The 27,705-nt window shown below is 45.2% G+C and overlaps 1 protein-coding gene across 4 annotated transcripts in view; it reads left to right on the top strand.

The window, feature by feature from the left end:
* The window catches only part of pde2a (phosphodiesterase 2A), a 303,048-nt gene that overhangs the window by 111,858 nt on the left and 163,485 nt on the right, over positions 1-27,705 (top strand). For 2 of the 4 annotated variants that reach the window (XM_073044334.1, XM_073044331.1), the window contains exons 1-3: positions 821-1,045; positions 22,136-22,225; positions 25,625-25,716. In XM_073044334.1, coding sequence (XP_072900435.1) covers positions 22,197-22,225; positions 25,625-25,716 — 121 coding nt within the window. In that variant the 5' untranslated portion in view covers positions 821-1,045; positions 22,136-22,196. Of the gene's footprint in view, positions 1-820; positions 1,046-22,135; positions 22,226-25,624; positions 25,717-27,705 lie in introns of those variants that run through there. The other 2 variants (XM_073044332.1, XM_073044333.1) reach the window with 1 other exon arrangement.

Here is a 27,705-nt window from a genome sequence, read left to right as displayed (position 1 = left end):
GAGATAAGGGCATGCCCTGGGTGCTGGAGGTCCTTAATAATGGACGCTGCTTTTCTGAGACACCGCTCCTTGAAGATGTCCTGGGTACTTTGTAGGCTAGTGCCCAAGATGGAGCTGACTAGATTTACAATCCTCTGCAGCTTCTTTTGGTCCTGTGCAGTATCCCCTCCATACCAGACAGTGATGCAGCTTGTCAGAATGCTCTCCACGGTACATCTATAGAAGTTTTTGAGTGTATTTGTTGACATTCCAAATCTCTTCAAAGTCCTAATGAAGTACAGCCACTGTCTGGCCTTCTTTATAACTACCGTAGATTCCGGACTACAGAGCGCACCTGATTTTTAGCCGCTGGCACTAATTTTAGAAATAAAATCATTTTTTTAAATGTAAAGGCCGCACCGGATTTTAGGCCGCAGGTGTCCCACGTTGTAATATGAGATATTTACACAGAAAGATATTACACGTGAGGATTTTTTTAACTTTTAATTAAATCCATATGGTAACAAAAACAAATACATATTGCAAATGCTTTTTTTCGAACCGTGCCCGTACGCGGCTACTTTTAAATATACGTTGCGTATACTTCTTTACTGAACAACATTCCAATATCTCCTAACGACTGGTAAAAAATATATATACTGCAGCCTACCAGGAAAAGTTATTGATACCTTTAACTTAAAAGCAGAGTTCGCTCGGATCCAAAGCCGCTCGCGTAATGCCGCTCCCCCCCCTCCTTTCCGTTTCATCGCAGACGGCATTTAAAAGCAGATTTCGCTCAGATCCAAAGCCGCTCGCGGAATCCGCTCCCCCCCTCCTTTCCGTTTCATCGCAAACGGCATTTAAAAGCAGATTTCGCTCGGATCCAAAGCCGCTCCGCCGCTCGACCCCCTCCTTTCCGTTTCATCGCAAACGGCATTTTCCCACAAGACGCCGCGAAACCGGGTGTGTCGTCATAGCATCCCGCGATGTAGTACAGAAAACAAATATAGTTTAAACTAAGAGGGTAGGTAGCACAATGCTTCGAGTGTTTTCCATGTTGATGAGGGTGAGTACAAATGACTGATTTACAATAATTTAATTGTGAAAGTGCGCTTGATTTATCGTACAATTTCATTGGACCTCTGTGAACTACTCATCAATTTTATTGGTCTACTGTTACGAGGCAAAATGTTTACGAGGCGGCATGAAAAAAATCATGCATTAGCCGCTTCGGATTATTGGCCGCAAAGTTCAAAGCTGTTCAAAATGTGGGAAAAAAGTAGCGGCTTAAAATCCGGAATCTACGGTACATTGATATGTAGGGACCAAGTTAGATCCTCAGAGATCTTGACAGCAGGAACTTGAAACTGCTCACTCTCTCTACTTCTGATCCCTGCATGAGGATTGGTATGTGCTCTTTTGTCTTACCCTTCCTGAAGTCCGCAATCAGCTCTTTCATCTTACTGATGTTGAGTGCCAGGTTGTTGCTGTGGCACCACTCCACTAGTTGGCATATCTCACTCCTGTACACCCTCTTGTCACCACCAGAGTCTACCAACAGTGGTTGTATCATCAGCAAATTTATAGATGGTATTTGAGCTATGCCTAGCTACACAGTCATGGGTATACAGAGAGTAGAGCAGTGGGCTAAGCACACACCCCTGAGGTGCACCAGTGTTGATCGTCAGCGAGGAGGAGATGTTCTCACCAATTTGCACAGATTTTGGTCTTCTAGTTAGGAAGTCGAGGATCCATTTACAGACGGGGGTAGAGAGACCCAGGTTCTGCACCTTCTCAATCAAGATTGTGGGAATGATGGTGTGAAGTGCTGAGCTATAGTCGATGAACAGCATCCTGACATAGGTGTTTGTGTTGTCCAGGTTGTCTAAAGCCATGTGAAGAGCCATTGAGATTGAGTCTGCAGTTGACCTATTGTGATGATAGGCAAATTGCAATGGGTCCAGGTCCTTGCTGAGGCAGGAGTTCAGTCTAGTCATGACCAACCTCTCAAAGCATTTCATCACTGTCGATGTGAGTGTTACCGGGCGATAGTCATTAAGGAAGCCCATATTATTCTTCTTCGGCACTGGTATAATTGTTGCCTTTTTGAAGCAAGTGGGAACTTCTGCCCATAGCAGTGAGAGGTTGAAAATGTCCTTGAATACTCCCGCTAGTTGGTTGGCACAGGTTTTCAGAGTCTTACAAGGTACTCCATCGGGGACCTTCTACCTTGCGAGGGTTCACTCTCTTTAAGGCCAGCCTAACATCGGCCTCTGAGACAGAGATCACAGGGTCATCAGGTGCAGCAGGGATCTTCACAGCTGTAGTTGTATTCTTCCTTTCAAAGCGGGCATAGAAGGTGTTGAGTTTATCTGGTAGTGAAGCATCACTGCCATTCATACTATTGGGTTTCGTTTTGTAGGAAGTAATGTCCTGCAGACCCAGTCAGAGTTGCCGTGCATCCGATGTCGCCTCCAACCTCATTCAAAATTGTCCCTTTGCCCTTGAAGTAGCCCTAAGCAAATCATACCTGGTTTTCTAGTACGGGCCTGGGTTGCCAGATTTGAATGCCACAGATCTAGCCTTCAGCAGACGACATACCTCCTGGTTCATCCACGGCTTTTGGTTTGGGAATGAACAGTAAGTCTTTGTGGGCACACACTCATCCACACAGGTTTTAGTGACGTCAATAACAACTGCGGCATACTCATCCAGGTTCAAAGATGAATCCCTGAATACAGTCCAGTCCACTGATTCAAAGCAGTTTGTAGGCGCTCCTGTGCTTCCCTTGTCCTAACCTTCTTGGTCCTCACTACTGGTGCTGCAGTCTTCAGTCTCTGCCTATACTCAGGGAGTAGAAGCACAGCCAGGTGATCAGACTTCCCGAAGTGAGGGTGTGGAATAGCACGGCAGGCATTCTTGATGGTGGTGTGGCAATGGTCCAGTGTGTTGTTCCCTCTGGTGATCTGTTGATGGGAATTGCTTAGTGATTTTTTTCCAACTGGCCTGATTAAGGTAAAGGGAAAGAGATTTGCAGGGGAGTTGAGAGGATGCTCTCCCACTCAGAGAGTGTTAAGTACTGACTATCTGGATGCGTCTGAGCTTGTTATAACAAGTGGTCTGCCAAGACTGCTTAAAACTGCAGAGAGTTGTGGACACAGCTCAGCACATCATGGATACCAGCCTCCCCTCCATGGACTCTGTCTACATTTCTCACTGCCTCAGTAAAGCAGCCAGTGTAATCAAAGACCCATCCACCCCATTCTCTCTTGTCCTCCCTTCCATCGGGCAGAAGATACAAAAAGCCTGAAAGCACGCCCCACCAGGCTCAAGGACTAACGTATAAGACTAACGAATGGTTCTTTGGTACAATAAGATGGTCTTTTAATCTCAAGGTGTTCCTCATCATGGCCCTTGTCTACCTGCACTGCACTTTCTCTGTAATAGTTGAGTTCAAGAGCAGCAAATTTATGTTCAGCCACACTTGGAATATTGTGTTCAGTTCTGATCAGTTCATTATAGGAAGGATGTGGAAGCTTTAGAGAGAGTACAGAGGAGATTTACCAGGATGCTGCCTGGATTTGACAGGATGCCTTATGAGGATAGATTGAGCAAACTAAGGTTTTTCTCTTTGGAGTGAATGAAGAGTGAGAGGTGACTTGGTAGATGATAAGAGGCAGAGACTGAGCGGACAGCCAGTGTCTTTCTCCCAGGGTGGAAATGGCTAATATCAAGGAGCATAATTTTAAGGTGGTTGGAGGAAAGTATAGGGGAAAATGTCAAAGGTTGGTTTTTACTCTGAGAGATGAGGGTGTGTGGAATGTGCTGTCAGGAGCTGTGGTAGAGGCATTAAAGAGACTCTTAGACACGTGGATGAAAGAAAAATGGAGGGCTATGTGGGAGAGAAGGATTAGATTAATCTAGAACAAATTAAAGGTTCAGTCGAACTTCATAAGCTGAAGGACCTGCACAGTGCTGTACTTTTGTGTTCTATCTCCCGTAATGCTTTATTCTGTTATCGTTTTCCCTTGTACAACCTTGAGAGTGATGTGCTGAAATGGTCTGTATGGATGGCATGTAAAACAAAGTTTTTCACTGTACCTCGTTATGCATGACAATAATAAACCAATTTACTAATTTATTAAATAACCAGGCGGTGTGAGTCTATGACTCACTTTGTGGAATGTCAGATGGAGAGAATGCCTTTATCAAGCAATTCGCTGGTGATAACATCTCTCTGTCGCTGAAGTAATTTTGAGATTTATTCTTGCCCTGCTGAGCTGCAATGACACTCATTTGCTTTCCCTCTGCGTAATTGGCTTTCATGACGGGGCATCCTGGGCGGAGCCTGAGGTGGCCGGTGACAGCGCTGACTATTGATTTCTCAGGGGAAAATAATGGGCTGGCTTTAATCAACAAGATGGTGAGGGAAGGTCACCCCACAAGCATGTGAAGGACACATACCCTGATTAAACCACACATCACTGCCAAACCAGCTGTCCCAGTACAACAACACACTCCTGCGTTTATATAGCACCTGTCGCACTGTGACGATTTATACAGCAGACAGTCATTCAACCAGACGCCAATAAGAATCAGTGTCAGAATTGGCTTTAATATCACCGGCTTATGTCTTAACATTTGTTAACTTTGTGGCAGCAGTGCAAGATAATATATATATATAAAAATGCTGGAGGAACTCAGCGGGCCAGGCAATATCTGTGGAAAAGAGTACAGTCAACGTTTTGGGCCGAGACCCTTCATCAGGACCGGAGGAAAAAAGATGAGAAGTCAGAGATAGAAGGTGGGGGAGGGTGGGATGAAACAGAAGGTGAGAGGTGAAAAGAGCTGGGAAGTTAATGGGTGAAAGAGATAAAGGGCAGGAGAAGGGGGAATCTGGGAGGAGAGGACAGAAGGCAATGGAAGAAAGAAAGTGGGGGGAGCACTACAGGGAGGTGATGGGCAGGTAAGGAGATAAGGTGAGAGAGAGATGTAGTAATGGGGAATGGTGAAGGTGGGGGTGGGGGTGAGGGCCTGACCAGAGGTTTGAGAAATCGATTTTTATGCCATCAGGTTGGAGGCTACCCAGAGGGAATATAAGGTGTTGCTCTTCCAATTTGCATGTGGCCTTATAGCAACAGTAGAGGAGGCCATGGATAGATATATCAGAATGGGAATGGGAAGTGGAATGGGAAGATGGCCACTGGGAGATCCCACTTGTTCTGCGGACAGAGTGTAGCTGCTCAGCGAAGTGGTCTCCCAATCTATATCGGGTCTCACCGCTATACAGGAGGCCACACAGGGAGCACCGGACACAGTAAATGACCCCAACAGACTCACGGGTGAAGTGTCGCCTCACTTGGAAGGACTGTTTGGGGCCTTGAATGGTAGCGAGGGAGGATGTGCAGGTGTAGCACTTGTTCTGCTTGCAATGATAAGTGCCAGGAGGGAGTTCAGTGGAGAGGGAAAACCTTTTGCTTGCCTAGTCCATGCTGAACTGTTATTCTGCCTCGACACATACACTCGCCACCCTGTGTGTGAAAAAGTTGCCCCTCAGGTCCCTTCTAAATCTTTACCCTCTTACCTTAAATGTACATTACTATGCAAAAATCCTAGGAGCCCAAGACATTTTCACAGTACTGTAGTAATTTTATGTATTGCACTGTACTGCTGCCACAGAAAAAAATCAAATTTCACGACATATGTGAGTGATGATAAACCTGATTCTGATATGGGTCTCTATTGTGGACTGAGAGTGGGAAGGGGGCAGGGAGAGGGGAAACATGGTTGGGAAAAGGGGAAGGGAGAGGAGAGAGGAGCAGGATGCACCAGAGAGACATTTTGTAAAGATCAATAAACCAATTGTTTGGAATCAAATTACCTTGCCTGGTGTCTCAGGGCTGTGTGTGTCTGCACCCACTCCACCACCCCCCCCCACCCAGGCACTCCCTCTCTACCACCCCTCTCCTCACCCCTGTCTCGGTGCTCCACCATCGCCATTCCCAACATCCTTTGCTCCTGACGGACTTGCAAACTCAGAATCAGAACCAGGTTTATTATCACCAGCATGTGAGGTGAAACTCGCCCTCTGTTCCACTGAGCAAAAAGCCTTCCACACTGAACTCTCACGTTGTCCCACTCCATGTACTCACCAGCCTGTTAATGAAAAAGTTGCCCCTTAGGTTCCTTCTAAATCTTTACCCTTTCAACCTAAATATATGCTCTGTGGTTTTGGATTCTCCTAACTTGGGAAAAGGACTTTTACCATTGACCTTACCTATACCTCTTTCGAAAGGGGTGACATAGGGTCAGAGAATGTAGAAACTTTGTGGAAGGAGTTCAGAAACTGCAAGGATAAAAAAAACATTATGGGAATCATATACAGGCCTCCAAATAGTAGCCAAGATGTGGGGTTAAGATTGCAAAGGGAGCTGGAAAAGGCATGTAATAAGGTAATTTCACAATTGTAATGGGGGACTTCAATATGCAAGGGGATTTGGGAAATTAGGTTGGTGTCGGATCACAAGAGAGGGAATTTGCTAAATACCTGCAAGATGGCTTTTTAGAGAAAGCCATCAGGGAAAGGCTTTCTTAGATTGGGTGTTGTGTAATAACTCAGATTTTATTAGGGAGCTTAATGTAAAGGAACCCTTAGGAGACAGTGAACATAATATGATTTAATTCATACTGCAGTTTGCGAGGGAGAAGCAAAAGTCACTTCTATCAGAATCACAATGGAATAAAGGGAATTACAGAGGCATGAGAGAGGAGCTTGCCCAGGTGGATTGGAGGAGGATACTGGCAGGGATGATGGCAGAGCAGAGACAGCTGAAGTTTCTGGGACTAATTCACAAGGTGAAGAATAGATATGTCCCACAGAAGTAGTTATCAAATGGCAGGAGTAGGCAACTGTGGTTGTCAAGAACTGCATAAAAGCCAAGGAAAAAGCATATAAGGTAGCAAAAGTGAGTAGGAAGTTGAATGATTGGGAAGCTTTTCAAATGCAATGTTGGCATTTATTTCAACGAGAATAGAATATAATAGCAAGGAGATAATGCTCAGCCTTTATAAGACACTAGTTCGGCAACACTTGGAGTATTGTCAAAATATTTGGGCCCCATATTTCAGAAAGGATGTGTTGTCATTGGAGAGAGTCCAGAGAAGGTCCATGAGGATGACTCTGGGACTGAAGGGGTTAACATATGAGGAGCGTTTTGCAGCTTTGGGCCTGTACTCACTGGAACTTAGAAGAATGCAGGGCGATCTCATTGAAGCGTACCAAATGTTTCAAGGACTAGAAAGAGTGAATGTGGAGAAGATGTTTCCTCTGCTGGGGGTATCCAGAATTCGAGGGCACAGCCTCAGAATTTAGGGGTGACCTTTTAGAACAGAGTTAAGGAGGAACTTTTTAGCCGGAGAGTAGTGAGTCTGTGAAATGCTCTGCCACAGACTGTGGTGGAGGCCAAGTCCGTGTGTATATTTAAGGCGGAAGTTGATTGTTGCCTGATCGGTCGGGGCATCAAAGGACGTGGTGAGAAGGCAGGTGTATGGGGTTGAGTGGGATCCGGGATCAGCCACGATGGAATGGCGGAGCAGACTCGACGGCCCAATTCTGCTCCTATGCCTTTTGGCCTTATGGTCTCATACTACGGAGTGCGGTGCCCATGACGGAGCTGATTAACGTTACAACCCTGAAGCTTACTTCGGTCCTGTGCAGTAGCCCCCTCCATACCAGACGGTGATGCAGCCGGTTAGAATGCTCTCACAATGCATCTGTAGGTATTTGCAAGTGTTTTTGGTGACATATTAAATGTGCTCAAACTCCGAAAGAAATATAGCTGCTGTCCTTCAGCTGGGTGAAGACAGTAGAAATGGGATGGAGTGTGGAAAGAAACCAGTCGGCCCCATACACAGAACAAGAAGGCAGCAGATAGAGTCATAGAGAACTGTAGCACAAAAACAGACCCTTCGGTCCATCTAGTCCCTGTTGAGCCTGCACCAGGACCTTAGTCCTCCATACCCTCCTGTTTATGTTCCTATCCAAACTTCACTTAAATATTACAATCAAACCCACATCCACCACTCTGCTGGTAGACCATTCCACACGCTCATCATCCTTGGAGTGAAAGAATTTCTCACTCATGTCCCCCTCTTAAACCTTTCACCTTCATCCATGACCTCTAGTTCTAGTCTCACCCAACCTGTAGAATCATCCTCGTGAACCTCCTCTGGACTCTCTCCAATGACAACACATCCTTTCTGGGTACGGGGTCCAAAACTGTTGACAATACTCCAAGTGTGGCCTGACTAGTGTCTGATAAAGGCTCGGTATTATCTCCTTGTTTTTAATATTCTAGTCTCCTTGAAATGACTGCCAACATTGTATTTACCTTCTTTACCTTAGACTCAACCTGTAAATTAACCTTCTGGGAGTCTTGCACGAGGATTCCTAAGTCCCTCTGCACCTCTGATGTTTGATCTCCCCATTTAGGTAATAGTCTGCACTATTGTTCCTTTCACCAGAATGCATTATCATACATTTCCCAACATTGTATTCCATCTGCCACTTTTTTGCCCATTTTTTTCAATTGGTCCAAAACCCCTTATAATTTTGTGTATCTCCATCAAATCTCCCCTCATTCTCCTTTGTTCCAGGGATTGAAATCCTCACCTATTCAACCTTTCCCTATGACTCAGGTATTCAAGTCCCAGCAACATCCTTGTAAATTTTCTCTGCACTCTTTCAATCTGATTAATATCTTTCCTGTAAGTAGGTGACCAGAACTGCACACAATACTCCACATTTAGCCTTACCAACGTCTTATGCAACTTCAACATAACATCCCAACTTCAGTGCTCAATACTTCGATTTAAGTTCTGCTTCAGTGCACAGAACATGAAGTTTAACATGAGGCTGGACTGCCCTCATTAAGCCATTTTGATTCCCATGTCAACACACACAAAATGCTGAAGGAACTCAGCAGGCCAGGCAACATCTATGGAAAAGAGTGCAGTCCACGTTTCAGACCGAGACCCTTTGGCAGGGCTGGGTGTAAAAGTGTAAAAGTTGCTGAGGTGTAAAAGGTGAGGGAGGAGAGAGAGAAACACAGGGTGATAGGTGAAACTGGAAGGGGGAGGGATGAGTAAAGAGCTGGGATGTTGATACAGTGCTAGGGAAGGGGGAGTCTGATAGAAGAGGTCAGAAGGCCATAAAAGAAAGATAAAAAGGGAGAGGAGCACTGGAGGGAGGTGATGGGTGGGAGAGGGAAAAGGGGATGGGGAATGGTGAAGGAGCGGGGTGGAAGAGCATTACCGGATGTTGGACAAATCCCATGTCATTGACTTTCCCTGTGTTTTACAGTGCTGCTCATTGACTTCAGGTGAGGTGTTGGGGGTTGGGTGAACATTCTCCTGTCTATATCAATAGTGTTGAGGTTTAGAGGGATGAGAGCTTCAGGTTTCTGGGAGTGAACATTACCCATTGGCTGTCCAGGTCCAACCACGTGGATACCACGGCCAAGAAAGCCCACCACTGCATCTTGTCATGGTATACTCTGACAGATGACTGAAGCCAGGTGCCGAGAAATGACAGACTCCCATGTAGTGACAGAAACAAGAATTTATTCATCAGAACTCCAACTTGTCTGAGTGACACCACGTGACGAATCGTTCTTGAGACACACACACAATGACCCCGTGATGAGCACTAATTAAGGGTCTGATTTAAAATAATCACAGTAGGTTGAAAACCCATGGCAGTTACAGTTAACTTGACAAGATTAAACAGAAAGCACAAGGGCTTACCGACTCTAGTTAAGACAGCAATTAACAAAACAGGTGCTCTAGAAACCTTGGAACCCAAAGCTCCACGGCTCACCACACAGGCACACAGTGCTCAGGACAGCATCGATTTTGTTGGATTAGACTGTACAATTGTTATTTTCTGTGCGGTTTAACAATTTGTGCCTGCTTGCGTTTTATATATATACCTATCTACATGTAACTACCGGTATTTGGTATATTTCCTCTTGGTCACAGTATGAATATACAATCGTTCGGTATGTCCCCTCATGGTTACAATTCAGTCACTTTCTGGAAGCTATCGGTATTGCATTATTTGAATGAGGATTGTCTAATTGGTTAACTACGAATTTGAATAAGGGTTGTCTGATTGGTTAACTCTTATCTACAAATTTGAATGAAATGCCACTTCTCTGTGGGGTGTGAGAAAAGCTGAACACATTGCTTTGCCATCTCTTTAGTCTTTCTCTGTTCTTTTTTCTTAGCTACTAGACTCTTGCGACACTACATTCCCATTCTCTTTGTTCAATTATTGGTTTAAATGTGAAGCAATAGGTTTTATGCCTCTTTCTTAACTTCTAAAAGAACCTTGGATTAAAAACATCAGAATCCACCAACATCTTCTAGAGGCTAAAGATAATTGTCATGTCCCCTTTGTCCATCACCAGTTTTTATCAATGCACCATAGAAAGTGTCCCATCTGGATGCATCATGGTTTGGTACACCAACCGCTCTGCCTGTGACCACAAGAAACTGCAGAGTGTTATGGACACAACTCAGCACATCACAGAAACCAGCCTCCCTTCCGTGGACTCTGTCTACACTTCTCACTGCATCAGTAAAACAGTCAATAATGAAAGATCCAATCCAATCTTAACATCTTATTGTGCCAGGTGACCATTCAAAGTAAATTTATTATATGTCACATAGAAATATAGAAAGTAGGTGCAGGAGTAGGCCATTCGGCCCTTCGAGCCTGCATCGCCATTCAGTATGATCATGGCTGATCATCCAACTCAGAACCCTGTTCCTGCTTTCTCTCCATACCCCCGATCCCTTTAGCCTCAAGGGCCATATCTAACTTCCTCTTAAATATAGCCAATGAACAACCCTGTAATTCATCTTCTTGCAGGCATTCACAGTAAATAAAAAGAATTACAGTAAAATCAATGAAAAACCACATCAACAAGGTGGATAAAAAAATGTGCAAAGAACATAAGCTATGCAAATACAAATAATATTAATAATAATAACCAATAAATATTGAGAACACGAGATGAAGAGTCCTTGAAAGTGGGTCCACAGGTTGTGGGAACAGTTCAGTGATGGTGTGAGTGAAGTTATCCCCTCTGGTTGAGGGGTAATAGAATCAGAATCTTTAATCAGAGAGTATAACCTGTTCCTAAAACTGTTGCTGCAGGACCTGAGTCTGACAACAGTGTGGTAGAAACTGTCCTTGAGGCTGGTGGCGTGTGCATCTGGTCATTTTTTATCTTCTTCCCCTCCCATCAGGCAGAACACACAGAAGCCTGAAATCACGTACCACCAGGCTCAAGGACAGCTTCTATCCTACTATTATCTGACTATTGAAAGCTTCCTGAGTGGAATAAGATGTACTTTTGACTTCAAAATACACTTTGGTGTGACCTTGCGCCTTATTGTCTGCCTTTGTTCTGCATTCTGTTGTTGTTCCATTGAGACAGACAATATCTTTTCCAGGTTTGAAATGTCTAATACCTGAGGGTGTGCATCTAAGTTGAGGGGGGTAATTTTAAAGGAGATGTAAGGAGGAAGTTTTTTACACTGAGAGGGGTGGGTGCCTGGAGTGTGCTGCCTGGGGTGGTGGTGGAGGCAGATACATTAGGGACTTTTCAGAGGTGTTGAGATAGATGCAACAATGTGAGGAAAATGGAAGGATATGGACATTGTGTAGGGAAAGGATTAGTTAGGTTGCCCACTTGATTACTAATTTAATTGGATCAACACAACATTGTGGGCTGAAGGGCCTATTCAGTACTGTTCAATGTTTTATGTTGGACTTTCAGACTGTGAAGCTTAGGGCTGAAATTAACAGAGAGGCAAGAACAGACAATGTACAATATTAAATCCATAGGGAACATGTAAACAATGTCGAGGACTTCAAGTGAGGAGGAAAGGCCAGAATCCCAATGGACAAAGGTCAAACTCAAGCACTGGAAGGATGTTTTCACTGAAGACTTGGATGAGGGACTGGAAGGGTGGGTTAGTAAATCAGTTTGCAGATGAAACAAAGACAAGTGGTGTTGTGGATAGTGCAGGAGGTTGTCGTAGGTTGCATTGTGACATTGACAGCATGTAGAACTGAGCTGAGAAGTGGCAGATGGAGTTCAATATGGAAACATGTGAAGTGATTCACTTTGGAAGGTCAAATTTGAAAGCAGAGTGATATGTTAATGGCACAATCAGCAGTGTGGAGGAATAGAGTAATCTTGGAGTTCATGTTCCCTCCTCAATTAGCATCAGCATAAAACCTGTAGCACCAGAGGTCCCAACACGCTAGACCACAGCACTACTAAGATAAGGCATGCCTACTGTTGCAAGCCCACACTGCAGTTCAGTAAGACTGATCACTTGGGTGTCCTTCTCCGACCTGCATACAGGCAGAGGCTAAAGGGCAAGGCTCCAGAATTAGGATAACAAAGAGGTGGTCACAGGAGGCAGAGGATGGTTATGAGATTGTTTCGAGTTGGTGGATTGGGCTGTGTTGAAGAACTCATCTGTGGATCTGAATGAGTACGCCACTGTTGTCACGAACTTCATAAAAACAGTTGTAGATGAATGTGTCCCTACAAAATCATTCAAAGACTTCCCTAACTAGAAGCCCTGGATGAACCATGAGATCTGAAATCTTCTGAGGGCCAGGTCAGGGACATTGAAGTCCAATGACCAAGAAAGTCACGAGAGGTCCAGGTATGATCTCCAGAAAGCCATCTCACAGACAAAGTGGCAATTCGGGACTAAACGTGAATTGACAAAGGATACCTGACAATTGTGACAGGGCTTGAGTACTACACCTTTTATAGAGTAAAATCAGGCGACATGGAAGACAACATGGCTCACTTCCACATGAGCTCAATGCCTTCTATGCTCACTTTGACCATCAAAACATGGAGGAATTGTCATGAACTCCTACAGCCTCCGATGACTCTGTGATTTCAGTCTCTGATGCCAACATGCAAGCAGCCTTCAGGAGGGTGAACCCACAAAAAGTAACCGGTCCAGACGGTTTTACCTGGCCAGGTACTAGAGACCTAAGCTGATCAACTGGCTGGAGTGTTCACTGAGATCTTTAACCTCTTGCTTCTGCAGTGTGAGGTACCCACCTGTTTAAGCAGGCTTCAATTATACTGCTGTTTAAGAAGAATGTGGTAACCTGCCTTAATGACTATTGTCCAGTAGCACTTGCATCCACCGTGATGAAGTGCTTTGAGAGGTTGGTGGTGAAACTCTTGCCTGAGAAGTGACTTTGATCTGCTCCAATTTGCCTACTGGGGCAACAGGTCCACTGCAGCTGCCATCTCATTGGCTCTTTACTCAATGCTGGGACATCTGGACAGTAGAGATGCATACATCGGGATGCTCTTTATTGACCACAGCTTGGCATTCAATACCATCATCCCCTCAAAACTAATCAAAAAACCTCAAGCCCTTGGCCTCAATACTGCCATGTGCAATTGGATCCTCGATTTCCTCACTTGCCGAACCCAGTCAGTTTGGATTAGCAACAACATCTCCTCCATGATCTCCTCCACAAAGCTGTGTGATTAGTCCCCTGCTTTACTTGCTTTAAACCTATGACTATATGGCTAAGTACAGGTCCAATGCCATATTCAATTTTGCTGATGACACTACTGTCATTGGCTGAATTGAAGGTGGTGCTGAATCTGCATAGAGGAGGGAGATTGTAAATCTGGCTGAGTGATGCCACAACAACAACCTCACACTCAATGTCAGCAAGACCAAGGAGCTGATTATTGACCTCAGGAGGAGGAAACTAGAGGTCTATGAGGCAGTGTTTATCAGAGGATCAGAGATGGAGAGGGCTAGCAACTTTAAAATCCTCGGTGTTAACATTTCAAAGGACCCGTCCTGGGCCGTCACTATAGCGCAATTACAAAGAAAGCACAGCAGCACCTCTACTTCTGTTGGAGTTTGTGAAGATTCAGCATGACATCTAAAACTTTGCCAAACTTCTATAGATTTATGATTGAATAGCTGCATCACACATTGCTATGGAAACGCCGGTGTCCTCGAATAGAAAATCCTACAAAAAGGAGTGGAAACGGCCCAGTACAACACCTGAAAAGCCCTTCCCACTGTTGAGCACATCTACACGGAACGCTGTCGCAGGAAAGCAGCGTCACCATGATCAGGGACTCTCACCACCTGGGGATGCTCTCCTTGTTGCTGCCATCGGGAAGAAGGTACAGGAGCCTCAGGGTCCACAACACCAGGTTCAGGAACAGTTCTTACCCCTCAACCCTCAGGCTCTTGAACCAGAGGGGATAACTTCACCCAACTTCACTTGCCAGATCGTCAAAGTGTTCCCGTCACCTATGGGCTCACTTTCAAGGATTTATTATTATTAATTAAATAATTTATTATTATTATTATTATTTCTTTCTGTTTGCATTTGCAGTTTGTTGTGTTTTTCACACTGTTTCAATGCTCAGGTGGGTGTGGTCCATTGATTCTGTTATGGTTATTGTCCTATTGTGGACTTACTGTGCATGCCCACAAGAAAATGTATCTCAGGGCTGTATATGGTGACACATATGTACTTTGATAACAAATTTACTTTGAACTTTGAATGTTGAACATTCGCAGATCCCTCAAAGTTGCTGCGCAAGTTGCTAGGGTAGTTAAGAAGGCGTGGGGGGCGCTGGCCTCCTTTGGAGTGACAGAGGCTGATGGAAGATCTATAGTGTCATGAGAGGCACAGATAGTGTAGAGAGACAGAATCGTTTTCCCAGGGTTAATACCAGGGGGCGTGCATTTAAGGTAAGAGGGGGTAATTTCAAAGAGGATGTGGGGGGCGTTGTTTTACAGAGAGGGGTGGGTGGAATGCATCACCAGGGGTGGTGGTAGAGGCTTTAACATTAGAGATTTTTTAAAGCCGTTTAGATAGGAAAATGGAATGACATGAACATTGTGTAGGCAGAAGAGATTAGTTTAGTTGGCAGTTGATTATTACCTTAATTGGTTCAGCATAACATTGTGGGCTGAAGGGCCTCTCCTGTGCTGTACTGGTCTATATCCTTGTACTAACTCGATGCTCTGTTGTAATAATTTGATCTGTATGAACAGTATGCAAAAAATTTTTCATTGTACTTTATGTGTGACAGTAATAAACCAATTCCAGTTCCAGTCCTTCTCTCCCACAGACAATCTGAATCAGATTTATTATCATAGTCTTATCTGATGTGAATTTGGTTGTTTAACAGTGTGAAGACTTCACACTACTCTAATTATAGAGTAAGTAAATAGTGCAATAAAAAAGGAAAACGAGCTGTTGTTCATGGGTTCAATGTCCATTCAGAAATCTGATGACTGAGGGGAAGAAGCTGTTTCTAAAGCATTGCGTGTATCTCTTCAGACTCCTGTTACTACGCCCCCAGTGGTATTATTGGGAAGAGGGCGTGTCCCTTAGACTGAGCGGCCTTGATGATTGATGCTGCACCAGCGCTTGTAGAGGTCCTTGATTGTGGGGAGGGTTGTGCCCGTGATATACTTGGCTGAGTCTGCAATCCTCTACAGTCTCTTCTGATCCTGTGCAGGCGGTGATGCTCACCACGGTACCTCTATAGAAATTTGCAAGAGTCTTTGGTGACATTGCAAATCTCCTCAAGCTCTTAATGAAGTGTAGCCGCTGATGTGGCTCCTCCATAGTTGCATCAGTATATCGGGCCCAGGATAGATCTTCAGATATTTTGACACACTGGAGCTGGTCATCCTTTCCACTGCTGATCCATTGATGAAGACTGGTGTTCGTACCCTCAACCTCCCCGTTCTGAAGTCCTTGATCTCTCAAGGTCGTTGCTGTGACATGACACAACCAGCCAATTGATCTCAGGCCTGTATGCCTTGCTGTTGCCATCTGAGATTCTACCAGCAACAATGGTGTCATCGTCAAATTTACAGATGGTTTGAGCTTTGACTAGCCATGAGTGTAGAGAGAGCAGAGCAGTGGACTAAGCAAGTATCCTTGAGGTGTATCTTTGCTGATTGTCACTGAGGGGATGCTAATATCGATGATAGCTCTTCGGGTGTTATCAGCAAAGCTATCTTCTGTCCAACATTCCCTCTAATTTTAGATCTGTGCAGACCAACCATTGACTCTGAGCAGGAAACTTTTACATGACCTGAAAACTGCACAACTCTTTAAATGCCTTTTTGTAATATGCAAACTGAGAATGAAAATTGAAAAATCACATACTTTTGATCTTCTTTGTTAATTGAAGGGTAGAATCAAATACAGGTTAACAAAGAAGATCTTTCACATTTTGTAAACTGCTTCTAACTGTGTCCAGCTGCGTGGCTGCGAATGCTATGTGCGCGGGAGCATTGTAGTTACTGTGCGGCCGTGCACCTGTGCAGCTCAGAGGGACCAGTGCTTCTGTCTCTCTCTTACACAGTTCTAAGGTTTGTAGACCAGCATGTTGACTGTGTTGGAGTTTATTCTGGAATTATGAAACTATCTTGATAATGCGTATTCATTAAAAATGAGAACATAAGAACAGTTCAGCACAGTACAGTACAAGCCCTTCGGCCTTCTTTTTTTAACCTACTCCAAGATCAACCTAACCCTTCCCTCCCACATGGCCTCCATTTTTCTATCAGAGTTTCTTAAATGCCTCTCGTGTATCTGCCTCTACCACCACACCTGGAAGGGCTTTTCACACACTCACCACTCCTTGAAGAACCAGTTAGCGCGACACTATTACAGCTCAGGGAATCGGAGTTCACAGTTCAATTCCAGTATTGTCTGTAAGAAAGTTTGCACGTATTTCCTGTGTGTGCGTGGGTTTCCTCCCACAGTCCAAAGCTATTTTGGTTAGTAGGTTAATTGGTCATTGTAGATTGTCCTGTGATTAGGCTAAGGTTAAATCAGTGGGTTGCTGGATGTCATGGCTCGAAGGGCTGGGAGGGCCTGTTCCGTACTGTATCTCTAAATAATAAATAATGCACACTTCAAGACAGGTCAGTTTTGTCATTTAATATTCAAGGATCAACTTTATTCGCTGTATACATTTACATGTATTAGGAATTTGCTGTGGTGTGTTGGTCAGGGCATGACATGCAACAACAAACAACATTTAACAATTATTAAAAAATAAAGAAGTATATAAAAATAAAGTTACAGGTTAAAGGATGGATGTGGAATAAAATATGTACTAATTTTTAAATACCAGCATTCATTTACAATGTAAATAGCATTACAAAAATTAACTGTTTATTCATTTCCATAGATGCTGCCTGACCTACTGAGTTCCTCCAGCATTTTGTGTGTGTTGCTCAACATTTCCAGCATCCGCAGATGTTCTCGTGTTTATTATAAAAAGTGGTTTCAGTGGTTTTCTGACTAGTTCTATCTTCAGAGAGCTGTGTCACAACTCTAATGACACAAGCCTGTAACCTACAGGAAAGATGTCAATAAGATTGAGAGTGCAGAGAAAATTTACAAGTATGTTGCCTACATTTGAGGACCTGAGTTATAGGGAATGGTTGAAGAGGTTGGAACTTTATTCCCCAGAGTGCAGGAGAATGAGGGGAGATTTGAGATAGGTGTACAACGTTATGAGGTGTATAGATGGGGTAAAGGCAGGCAGGGGCTTTTTCCACTGAGGTTGGGTGAGACTAGAACTGGAGGTCATGTGATAAGGGTGGCAGCTCATTCTATGTTGCATTTACCCATGATCACCAATGCCCTGCTGCAAAGTTTTAAGCTAAAGCTTCAACGGTTCCTTTCTGTACAGTTGCTGCTCAGCCCACTGGCTTTCTCCAATGGATTGTTGCTCCAGATTTTTAAAGAGTTAAAAGATTAAATTTTAACTTTATTTGTCACTTGTATATTGAAATAACATAGTGAAATACCTCGTATGCATCAAATCAGTGAGGGTAGTATGGGGGCAGACCACGAGTATCGCCATGTTTCTGATGCCATTGTTTGGGGCGCCACGGTAGCATAGGGGTTAGCATGATGCTGTTGCAGCTCAGGGCATTGGAGCTCAATTCCAGCATTGTACTTCCTCACCATCGGCACGTGGGTTTCCTCTGGGCGCTCCAGTTTCCTCCCACATTCCAAAGGTGTACTGGTTTGAGTTGGTAAGTTGTGGGCATGCTACGTAGGCGACACTTGCCGCTGCCGACAGCACATCCTCACTGACTGGATTTGACACAAGTGACACTTTTCAGTGCATGTTTGGATGTGCATGGAGTCATAGAAAAATACAACACAGAAATAGGCTCTTCAGCCCATCGTCCAAGCTGAGCTGTTTAAACTGCCTACTCCCATTGACCTGCACCAGGACTAGCCCTCCATACCTGTACAATCCATGTTAACTATCCAAACTTCTCTTAAACATTGAAATCAAGCTCGCATGCACCACCTGTGCTGGCGGTTTGTTGCACACTCTCACATCCCTCTGAGTGAAGAAGTTTCCCATCAAGTTCCTCTTAAACTTTTCACCTTTCACGCTTAATCCATGACCTCTATTTGTAGTCCCACCCAACCTCAGTGGAAAAAGCCTGCTTGCATTTACCCTATCTCTACCCTCATAATTTTGTATACCTCCATTAAATCTCCCCTCAATCTTCAATGTTCTAGGAATTAAGTCCTAACCTACTCAATCTTTCCTTATAACTCAGGTCTTCCAGACCCGGCAACATCCTTGTAAATTTTCTCTGGGCTCTTTCAATCTTACTTACATCTTTCCTGTAGGTAGGTGACCAAAACTGCACTCAATACTTCATATTAGACCTCACCAACGTCTTGTACAATTCAACATAACATCCCAACTCCTGTACTCTGTACTTTGATCTATGAAAGCCAATGTGCCAAAAGCTTTCTTATGACCCTATCTACTTGTGATGCCACTTCCAATGAATTATGGACCTGTATTCCCAGACCCCTTCATTCTACCACACTCCTCGGTGCCCAAATGTTCACTGTGTAAGACCTACCCTAGTTTGTCCACCCAAAGTGCAACACCTCACACTTGTCTGCATTAAATTCCATCTGCCAATCTTCAGCCCGATGTTCCAGTTGCACCAGTTCCCATTGCAAACTCTGGTTGTCTTCCTCACTGTCCACTACATCCCCAATCGTGATGTCATCCAGAAAATAATTATGTGCATTGAAGCTGTAGTAAATGATTTTTTTTCTTGTTGTCTTTGTGCTTTAAAGTGTAAAACATTGTTTGAAGACAGGAGAAATGGATCCTCCAAAAAGATCTAAGCACGAGAGATTCTGCAGATGCTGGAAATCCAGGGCAACACGGGATTAAAGACCTTTTATATCTCCCAGCTACAGCCTCTGTGCGGGTTCACTTCAGCAGTCACGGCAGACTGTTTCTCTCTCCACAGATGGTGCTTGACTCTGGTGGATGTTTTTGCATTTTTTTGTTTTTATTGATATCGTTGACTAATTTGTCTCATGGCACAGCACAGAGGGAGCTTTAGGTCTGCCGGTGTTTCGATCAAACAATAGGTTTTCGGATTTGTCTCGATGACACAGAGAGACATAAATACCGATTATCTGCTTAGAACTAAAAAAACTGCTTAATGGGACAGAACAGAGTGAGCATCAAAATACTTATCTAATGCAGGCCCCTCTCACAGCAGCGCAACTCCCACTCAGTCAGCAGTGTAGTTTCTGGCCAGTATGTGTTGAAGCCCCAAAAAACTACCCTCAATTCCCCCACCCCAAACACTCTACTGTTATACCCTTTCCACTGATATGAAATAGCGCAGTAAGTGGGCCATCTCAATCCAGTGAACCAGAACCACTCATCACTTGTCACCACTCTTCACGAGTCCCACCCCATGTTCAACGAAGCCTCATATTCCCCCAGTAGTGTCACACTGTGTGGGTGTACTCCCAGAGCAGTAATCAAAGTTCTGCCACGTTCAAGGCCACAGTGGTGGCAAGACATTCGACAAACACAGAGAAACATACAATACTGTGCAAAAGTCTTAGACACATATACAGTGCCTGTTAAAAGTATTCACCCCCCCCTTGGAAATTTTCATGTTTTATTGTTTTACAACTTTAATTCACAATGGATTTAATTTGGCTTTTTTTGACACTGGTCAACAGTGTCCAGATGCAAACAGGTCTCTACAAAGTGATCTAAGTTAATTACAAATACAATACACAAAATAATTGATTGCTTAGGTATTCAGCCCCTTTAATATGTCACACCAAATCAGCACTGATGCAGCCAATTAGTTTTAGAAGTCACAGAATTAATTAAATGGAGAGCTGGGTGCAGTCAAGGTGACTCGATTGTAGCAAAAATGCACCTGTATCTGGAAGGTCCAACTGCAGTGAGTCAGTATCCTGGCAAAAACTGCACCATGAAGACAAAGGAATCCAGTCAGCTCCACAAAAAGGTCATTGAAAAACACAAGTCCGGAGATGGATAGAAGAATATTTCCAAGTTGCAATCTCCAATGTCCCTTGGAGTACAGTTAAGTCAATTATCAAGAAATGTGAAAGAATATGGCACAGCTGTAAATCTGCCTAGGACAGACCACCCTCAAAAACTGAGTGACCATGCAGGAGGGAGGGATGGACTAGTGAGGGAGGCCACCAACAGACGCATGACAACTCTTGGAGGAGTTACCAGCTTCAGTGGCTGAGATGGGAGAGACTGCGCATACAACAACTGTTGCCCGGGTGCTTCACCAGTCGCAGCTTTATGGGAAAGTGGCAAAGAGGAAGACACAGTTGAAAAAAAACCTCGGCTAGAGCTCGCCAGAAGACAAACTCTAGCCGAGTCTCTGAAGTCAGCTGGAAGAAGGGCCTATGGTCTGATGAAATCAAAATTGATCTTTTTGGCCATCAAACTAAATGCTATGTTTGCTTAAACCAAGCACTGCACATCATCAAAAACACACCATCTCTACCGTGAAACACGGTGGTGGCTGCATCGTGCTGTGGGGATGCTTCACTGCAGCAGGCCCTGGAAGGCTTGTGAAGGTAGAGGGTAAAATGAATGCAGCAAAATACAGGGAAATCCTGGAAGAAAACCTGTTGCAGTCTGCAAGAGGGCTGTGACTTGAGAGAAGGGTTTCTTTTCCAGCAAGACCCCAAGCATAAAGCCAAAGTTACACAGGAATGGCTTCAAAACAACAAAGTTAATGACCTGGAGTGGCCAAGTCAGAGTCCAGACCTCGATCCAATCGAGAATTTGTGGCTGGGTTTGAAAACGGCTGTTCACTCGCAATCAATCCCCTTGACAGAGCTTGAGCAGTTTTATATAGAAGAATGGGGAAAAATTGCAGTATCCAGATGTGCAATGCTGATAGAGACCTATCCACACAGACTCAAGGCTGGAATTGCTGCCAAAGGTGCATCTACTAAATACTGACTTGAAGGGGGTGAAAACTTATGCAATCAATTATTTTGTTCTTTTATCGTTTTAATTCATTTAGATCACTTTGTAGAGATCTGTTTTCACTTTGTCACAAAGGAGTTTTCTCTGTTGATCAGTGTCAAAAAAGCCAAATTAATGTTGTAAAACAGTAAAGCATGAAAACTTCCAAGGGGGCAGAGGGTGAATAATTTTTATAGGCACTGTATGTATAGGTAGGGTACCTAAAACTTCTGCAAGTACTGTATTTCTCAACACGGAGCAGAGAGTGAGTTTGTAAACTTGGCAGAAGCAAAGGATGTTGGGAATGGCGATGGTCGAGTGCCGTTGGAGGGATTTAGGACAGGTGTCAGAGAAGGAGTGCCAGAAGTGGGCAGGGGGTGGTGTGGGTGCAGTCACACTCAGCCCTGATACACCAGGCAAGCTAATTTAATTCCAAGCAACTGGTTTATTGATCATTACAGAATGTCTCTCCGGTGCTTCTCGTTCCCCCGCCTCTCCCTTCCCCTTTCCCGACCATGATTCCCCTCTCCCTGTCCCCTTCCCACTCTCAGTCCACAGTAGAGACCCAGATCAGAATCAGGTTTTTCATCACTCACACACGTCATGAAATTTGTTATTTTTGTGGCAGCAGTATAGCGCAACATATAAAATCACTGCAGTTCTGTGTTGTAATGTCAAAAGTTAAACATTGATTTATCCTCTCTTTTATCTTTCAGGAATCTCTTCTTCATCTTGCCTCAGTCATCGATACTATCTCTCTACGAGCTGTCATCAGCGATGCCCTGTCAACGGTCCTCCCCAAAGTGGTAAGTTCCAAATTTGTAACTCCCTCCTTTCAGTTGGAAGTTATGTTGCAGCTTAAAAAATTTCCCTCCCCTTCCCCTCTTTTTCTATTCCACACTCTAGCTTCTTACCTCTTCTCACCTGCCTATCACCTCCTCCCCTTGCTCCTATGGTCCACCGTCCTCTCCTGCCAGATTCCACTTCTTCAGCCCTATCACCTTCTAACTATCCTCCTTCCCTTCCCCCACCTTTTTATTCTTTTTCATTCTGGCGTCTTCCGCCTTCCTGAGTGAGCACCTCATCCCGAAACATCGACCGTTTATTCCTTTCTGTAGAAGCTGTTTGACCCGCTGAATTCCTCCAGTAGTTTGTGTTGTTTATTAAACTCCAGTTAGGCTGCATCTGGAGTGTTGCATGCATTGTGGGTCATCCAACTATAAGAAGGATGTGGAGGGTGCAGCCTGGATTAGAGAGTGTGAGCTGTATGGAGTGAGGGAACAAACAGAGTGCCAGAGGCTGAGGGAAGACCTGATGGAAGTTTATACAATTATAAGAGGCACAGATAAGTTGAATAAGAGAGGGCTTGAATTTAAGGCCAGAGGGGGAACACGTACAGGAGATGTGAGGGGCAAGTTCTCTACACAGAGAGGGGTGAGTGCCTGGAATACGCTGCCTGGGGTGGGGGTAGAGGCAGAAACATTAGAGACTTCTAGGAGACGTTTAAATAGGCACATGGTTGTGAGGAAAATGGAAGGATACGGACATTGTGAAGACAGAAAAGATTAGTTGTCCATCTGATTACTAAGTTAATTGGTTCATCATTGTGGGCTGAAGGACTTGTTTCTGTGCTGTACTGTTCTATGTTCTATAAGGTTTTTCACCCTCTGTAGTTCCACCCACCCACATCCCACACCAGTGGTGGCATCCGTTAGTCTCGCGAGACCATGGATCTGCACCTGGAATGGTTTCCGGGGCACAGGCCTGGACAAGGTTGTATGGGAGACCAGCAGTTGCCCACACAGCCAGTCTCCCCTCTCCACGACACCAATGTTGTCCAAAGGAGGGGCAAGGGCCGATACAACTTGGCACCAGTGTCGTCACAGGAGTTGCCAGAACGAGGTTGAAGGCAACGTCGGACTGCCTTAGGGACTCCAGCTCCGGATTTGTCCTCAGGGTTTACTCCCGAAGCCTTTCCCATGAGTGGGTATGGCCGCAAGGCAGCGGAGGTTTGAAATCAGAGTTTTCCCTCTCTTAGATGGACTGCCTTCCCAGGCTGACGAGCTCCATCTACCCACACCAGTACAGCTGATGTAAAAGATATGTTGGCGAGGGTCCAGAGGAGGTTCATGAGAATGATCCTGGGAATGAGAGGGTTAAAGTATGAGCAGCGTTTGATGGCTCTTAGCCTGGACACACTGGAATTTAGAAGAAAACTCCAGCGTGCATGAGGAGGGATCTCATTGAAACCTATCGAATATTGAAAGGCCTAGATAGAGTGGATGTAGAGAGGACATTTCCTACAGTGGGTGAGTCTAGGACCAGAGGAAACATCCATTTAGAGCAGAGATGAGGAGGAGTTTCTTTAGCCTGAGGGTGGTGAATCTGTGGAATTCACTGCCACAGACGGCTGTGGAGGCCAAGTCATTGGGAATATTTAAAGCGGAGATTAATAGATTCTTGATTCTTCATGGCATCAAAGGTTTAGGGGCAAAGGAAAGAGAATGGGGTCGAGAGGGATAATAAATCAGCCATGAGAGAATGGTGGAACAGGCTCAATGGGCTGAATGGCCTCATTCTGCTCCTATGTCTGATGGCGTTTTGTTACCATTCTTTCACCACCACTGGGTCTAAATCTGGAACATGGTCCTGAACAGCACCGTGGAAGCATCATCACTCAGAATGAGAGGTGGCATGGTTGCGTAGCGGGTTGGTGCAGCGGTATTACAACTCCAGTGACCCGGGTTCAATTCCCGTGGCTGCCTGTAAGGAGTTTATATGTTCTCCCCATGTGGGTTTCCCCTGGGCACTCAGTTGCCTACCACATTCCAAAAGCATGCAGATTAGTAGGATGTAGTCCTGATCAGGGGTTTTGGCCTGCAATGCCAACTCCTCATTCCCCTCCTTAGATGCTGCCTGACCTGCTGAATTCCTCCAGCATTCTGTGGTTTGAGAAAGCACTTTACCTCCACCTTCTCAGGGGGCAGTTAGGGATGGGTGATTTGGCTGGTTTGCCAATGGCACAGCTTCTAGGTGAATAAGCTCAATCAAAAACTGCTTTGCTAAACCACTCCATGTAATAAAAGAGCAGAGAGAATTCCTTGGTCTGAGGGTTCTAAACTCTATGAACTTCTGGACGTGGTAGTGTAGCAGTTAGCGCGACCCTATAAAGGCCCAGGGTATTCTGGAGTTTGGAGTTTAATTCCAGCATTCTCTGCAAGGAAGTTTGTACATTCCTTCCTGGGTGTGAATGGGTTTCCTCCCACAGTCCAAAGACATATGGGCTGATAGGTTACTTGGTCACTGCAAATTGTCCCGTGATTGGGCGAGGGTTAAATCAGTGGGTTGCTGGGCGGTGCGGTTCAAAGAGCCAGAAGGGTCTGTTCCGCATTGTATCTCTGAATGAATGAACGGACAAGTAAATAAACAAACGAACAAGTAAGTCACCTCATTATAGGACGGATGTGGAAGCTTTAGAGAGGGTGCAGAGGGGATTTACCAGGGTGCTGCCTGGATCAGAGAACATTGCTGAGTGAGTTCAGGACCGAGGGAGGTGGGAGTTGACCTGATAGAGGTGTACAAGAGGCATAGACTGGACAGCCAGAGACTTTCTCCCAGGGTGGAAATTCAAGGGTAAATAAGGTGATTGGAGAAAACTATAGCGGGTGGATTGGTGGGGATGTCTGAGGTATTTAGGAGTGGTGATGGAGGCAGATACATTAGGGGCATTTAAAAATCTTATAGAAAGGCACATGGAGGAAAGAAAAATGGAGGGCTATGTGGGAGGGAAGGGTTAGGTTGATCTTGGAATAGGTTAAAAGCTCAGCACAACATTGTGGGCCAAATGCCTGTACTGTGCTGTAATGTTCTATCGTTGACCAGGGAATATGGGGGGAAGGTGATCAGTGTTGGACACGGTGGGGAGAGAGGGAGGGAGTCCTGCAGCGAGACACGGTGACCTGGGGTGTGCTGACTGGGAGGGTGGTCAAGAAAGACTTCAGGGGTCTCGAATTCGTGAAGTACCCACAATCAGGGAAGCTGCAAGGTGGAATAGTGCAGGGTGGGAGAGGGTGGTCGAACGGGCAGAGCAGATACGAGGGACTGAACAGCCTTATTGTCTGCTGACAGGGCCTAGGAGGGAGTGAAATTGCTGATGAAGTTGATGTGATGTTACTGATCTCTTCTAATCTGCCCACCCTCTGCAGGAGAGCATCTACATTTACCTTCTGGATGCCAAATCAAGCAAACTGCTGTGTGACAACCCCCCGCACGAGATGTCCAAGGAGGGGAGGCTCAGGTACATGACCATGAGCGAGGGGAGGCTCGTGAGAATGATCCCAGGAATGAAATGGTTAATGTATGAGGAGATTTGATGGCTCTGGGCTTGAACTCACTGAACTTTAGAAAAATGAGGGAGCATCTCTTACAAACCTACTGAATATTGATATACCTAGATAGAGCTGATGAGGAGAGGATGTTTCCTATAGTGGGGGAGTCTAGGACCAGAGGGCACAGATAGAGTGGATGTGGAGAGGATGTTTCCTATAGTGGGGGAGTCTAGGACCAGAGGACACAGATAGAGTGGATGTGGGGAGGATGTTTCCTATAGTGAGGGAGTCTAGGACCAGAGGGCACTGATAGAGTGGATGTGGAGAGGATGTTCCCTATAGTGAGGGAGTCTAGGACCAGAGGGCACAGATAGAGTGGATGTGGAGAGGATGTTCCCTATAGTGGGGGAGTCTCGGACCAGAGGGCACTGATAGAGTGGATGTGGAGAGGATGTTTCCTGTAGTGGGGGAGTCTAGGACCAGAGGACACAGATAGAGTGGATGTGGAGAGGATGTTTCCTATAGTGGGGGAGTCTAGGACCAGAGGACACAGATAGAGTGGATGTGGAGAGGATGGTTCCTATAGTGGGGGAGTCTAGGACCAGAGGGCACAGATAGAGTGGATGTGGAGAGGATGTTCCCTATAGTGGGGGAGTCTCGGACCAGAGGGCACAGATAGAGTGGATGTGGAGAGGATGTTCCCTATAGTGGGAGAGTCTCGGACCAGAGGGCACTGATAGAGTGGATGTGGAGAGGATGTTTCCTGTAGTGGGGGAGTCTAGGACCAGAGGACACAGATAGAGTGGATGTGGAGAGGATGGTTCCTATAGTGGGGGAGTCTAGGACCAGAGGACACAGATAGAGTGGATGTGGAGAGGATGGTTCCTATAGTGGGGGAGTCTAGGACCACAGATAGAGTGGATGTGGAGAGGATGTTCCCTATAGTGGGGGAGTCTCGGACCAGAGGGCACTGATAGAGTGGATGTGGAGAGGATGGTTCCTATAGCGGGGGAGTCTAGGACCAGAGGACACAGATAGAGTGGATGTGGAGAGGATGTTTCCTATAGTGGGGAAGTCTAGGACCAGAGGACACAGATAGAGTGGATGTGGAGAGGATGTTTCCTATAGTGGGGGAGTCTAGGACCAGAGGACACAGATAGAGTGAATGTGGAGAGGATGGTTCCTATAGTGGGGGAGTCGAGGACCAGAGGGCACAGACAGAGTGGATGTGGAGAGGATGTTTCCTACAGTGGGGGAGTCTAGGACCTGAGGACACAGATAGCTTCAGAATACAAGGATGTCCCATTCGAACAGAGATGAGAAGGAATTTCTTTAGCCAGAGGGTGTTGAATTTGTGGAATTCATTCACAAAGACGGCTGTGGAAGCCAAGTCAATGAGTATATTCAAAGCAGAAGTTGATAGGTTCTTGATTAGTCAGGGCATCAAAGATTATTGGGAGAAGGCAGGAGAATGGTTTGAGAGGAGTAACAAATCAGCCATTACCGATGGTTTGAATGGCCTAATTCTGCTCCGAGGCCTCATGGTCTTATGGAGATGCCAGAGTTTGCCGTCAGTGTTTAGGGACGATGTGACGCTCCAGTTCTGTCACTGGAAAGAAGGTTAAGGGAGATACATTAGACACAGTCAAAGCTGAGAGGAAAGTTGTGGGAACACTATGTTGGGGCCGGAATACACTTGCACGGCTGCCTCAAGCTCTCCCTCGGATGTGTTGGTTGTTAACACATATGAAGCATTTCACTGTATGTTTGGATGTAAAGAATCTGAATTTAATCCGAATCTTGATCTGACGCAATGAAGAGTGTAAATAGAACCCATGGAGGGGAGTCTGGTTCCCATGATGTGCTGAGCTGTGTCCACAGCTCTGCAGTTTCCTGCGGTCACGGGCAGAGCAGTTGCTGTGATTTTCTGTGGTGTTTTGAGGAAAGTTGTTGACACT

This window comes from Hemitrygon akajei, chromosome 4 (genome assembly GCF_048418815.1).
Source record: "Hemitrygon akajei chromosome 4, sHemAka1.3, whole genome shotgun sequence".
In the NCBI taxonomy this organism is placed as follows: Eukaryota; Metazoa; Chordata; class Chondrichthyes; order Myliobatiformes; family Dasyatidae; genus Hemitrygon; species Hemitrygon akajei.
The sequence above is the reverse complement of the archived record's forward strand: the minus strand, read 5'-3'. Positions and strand labels throughout refer to the sequence as shown.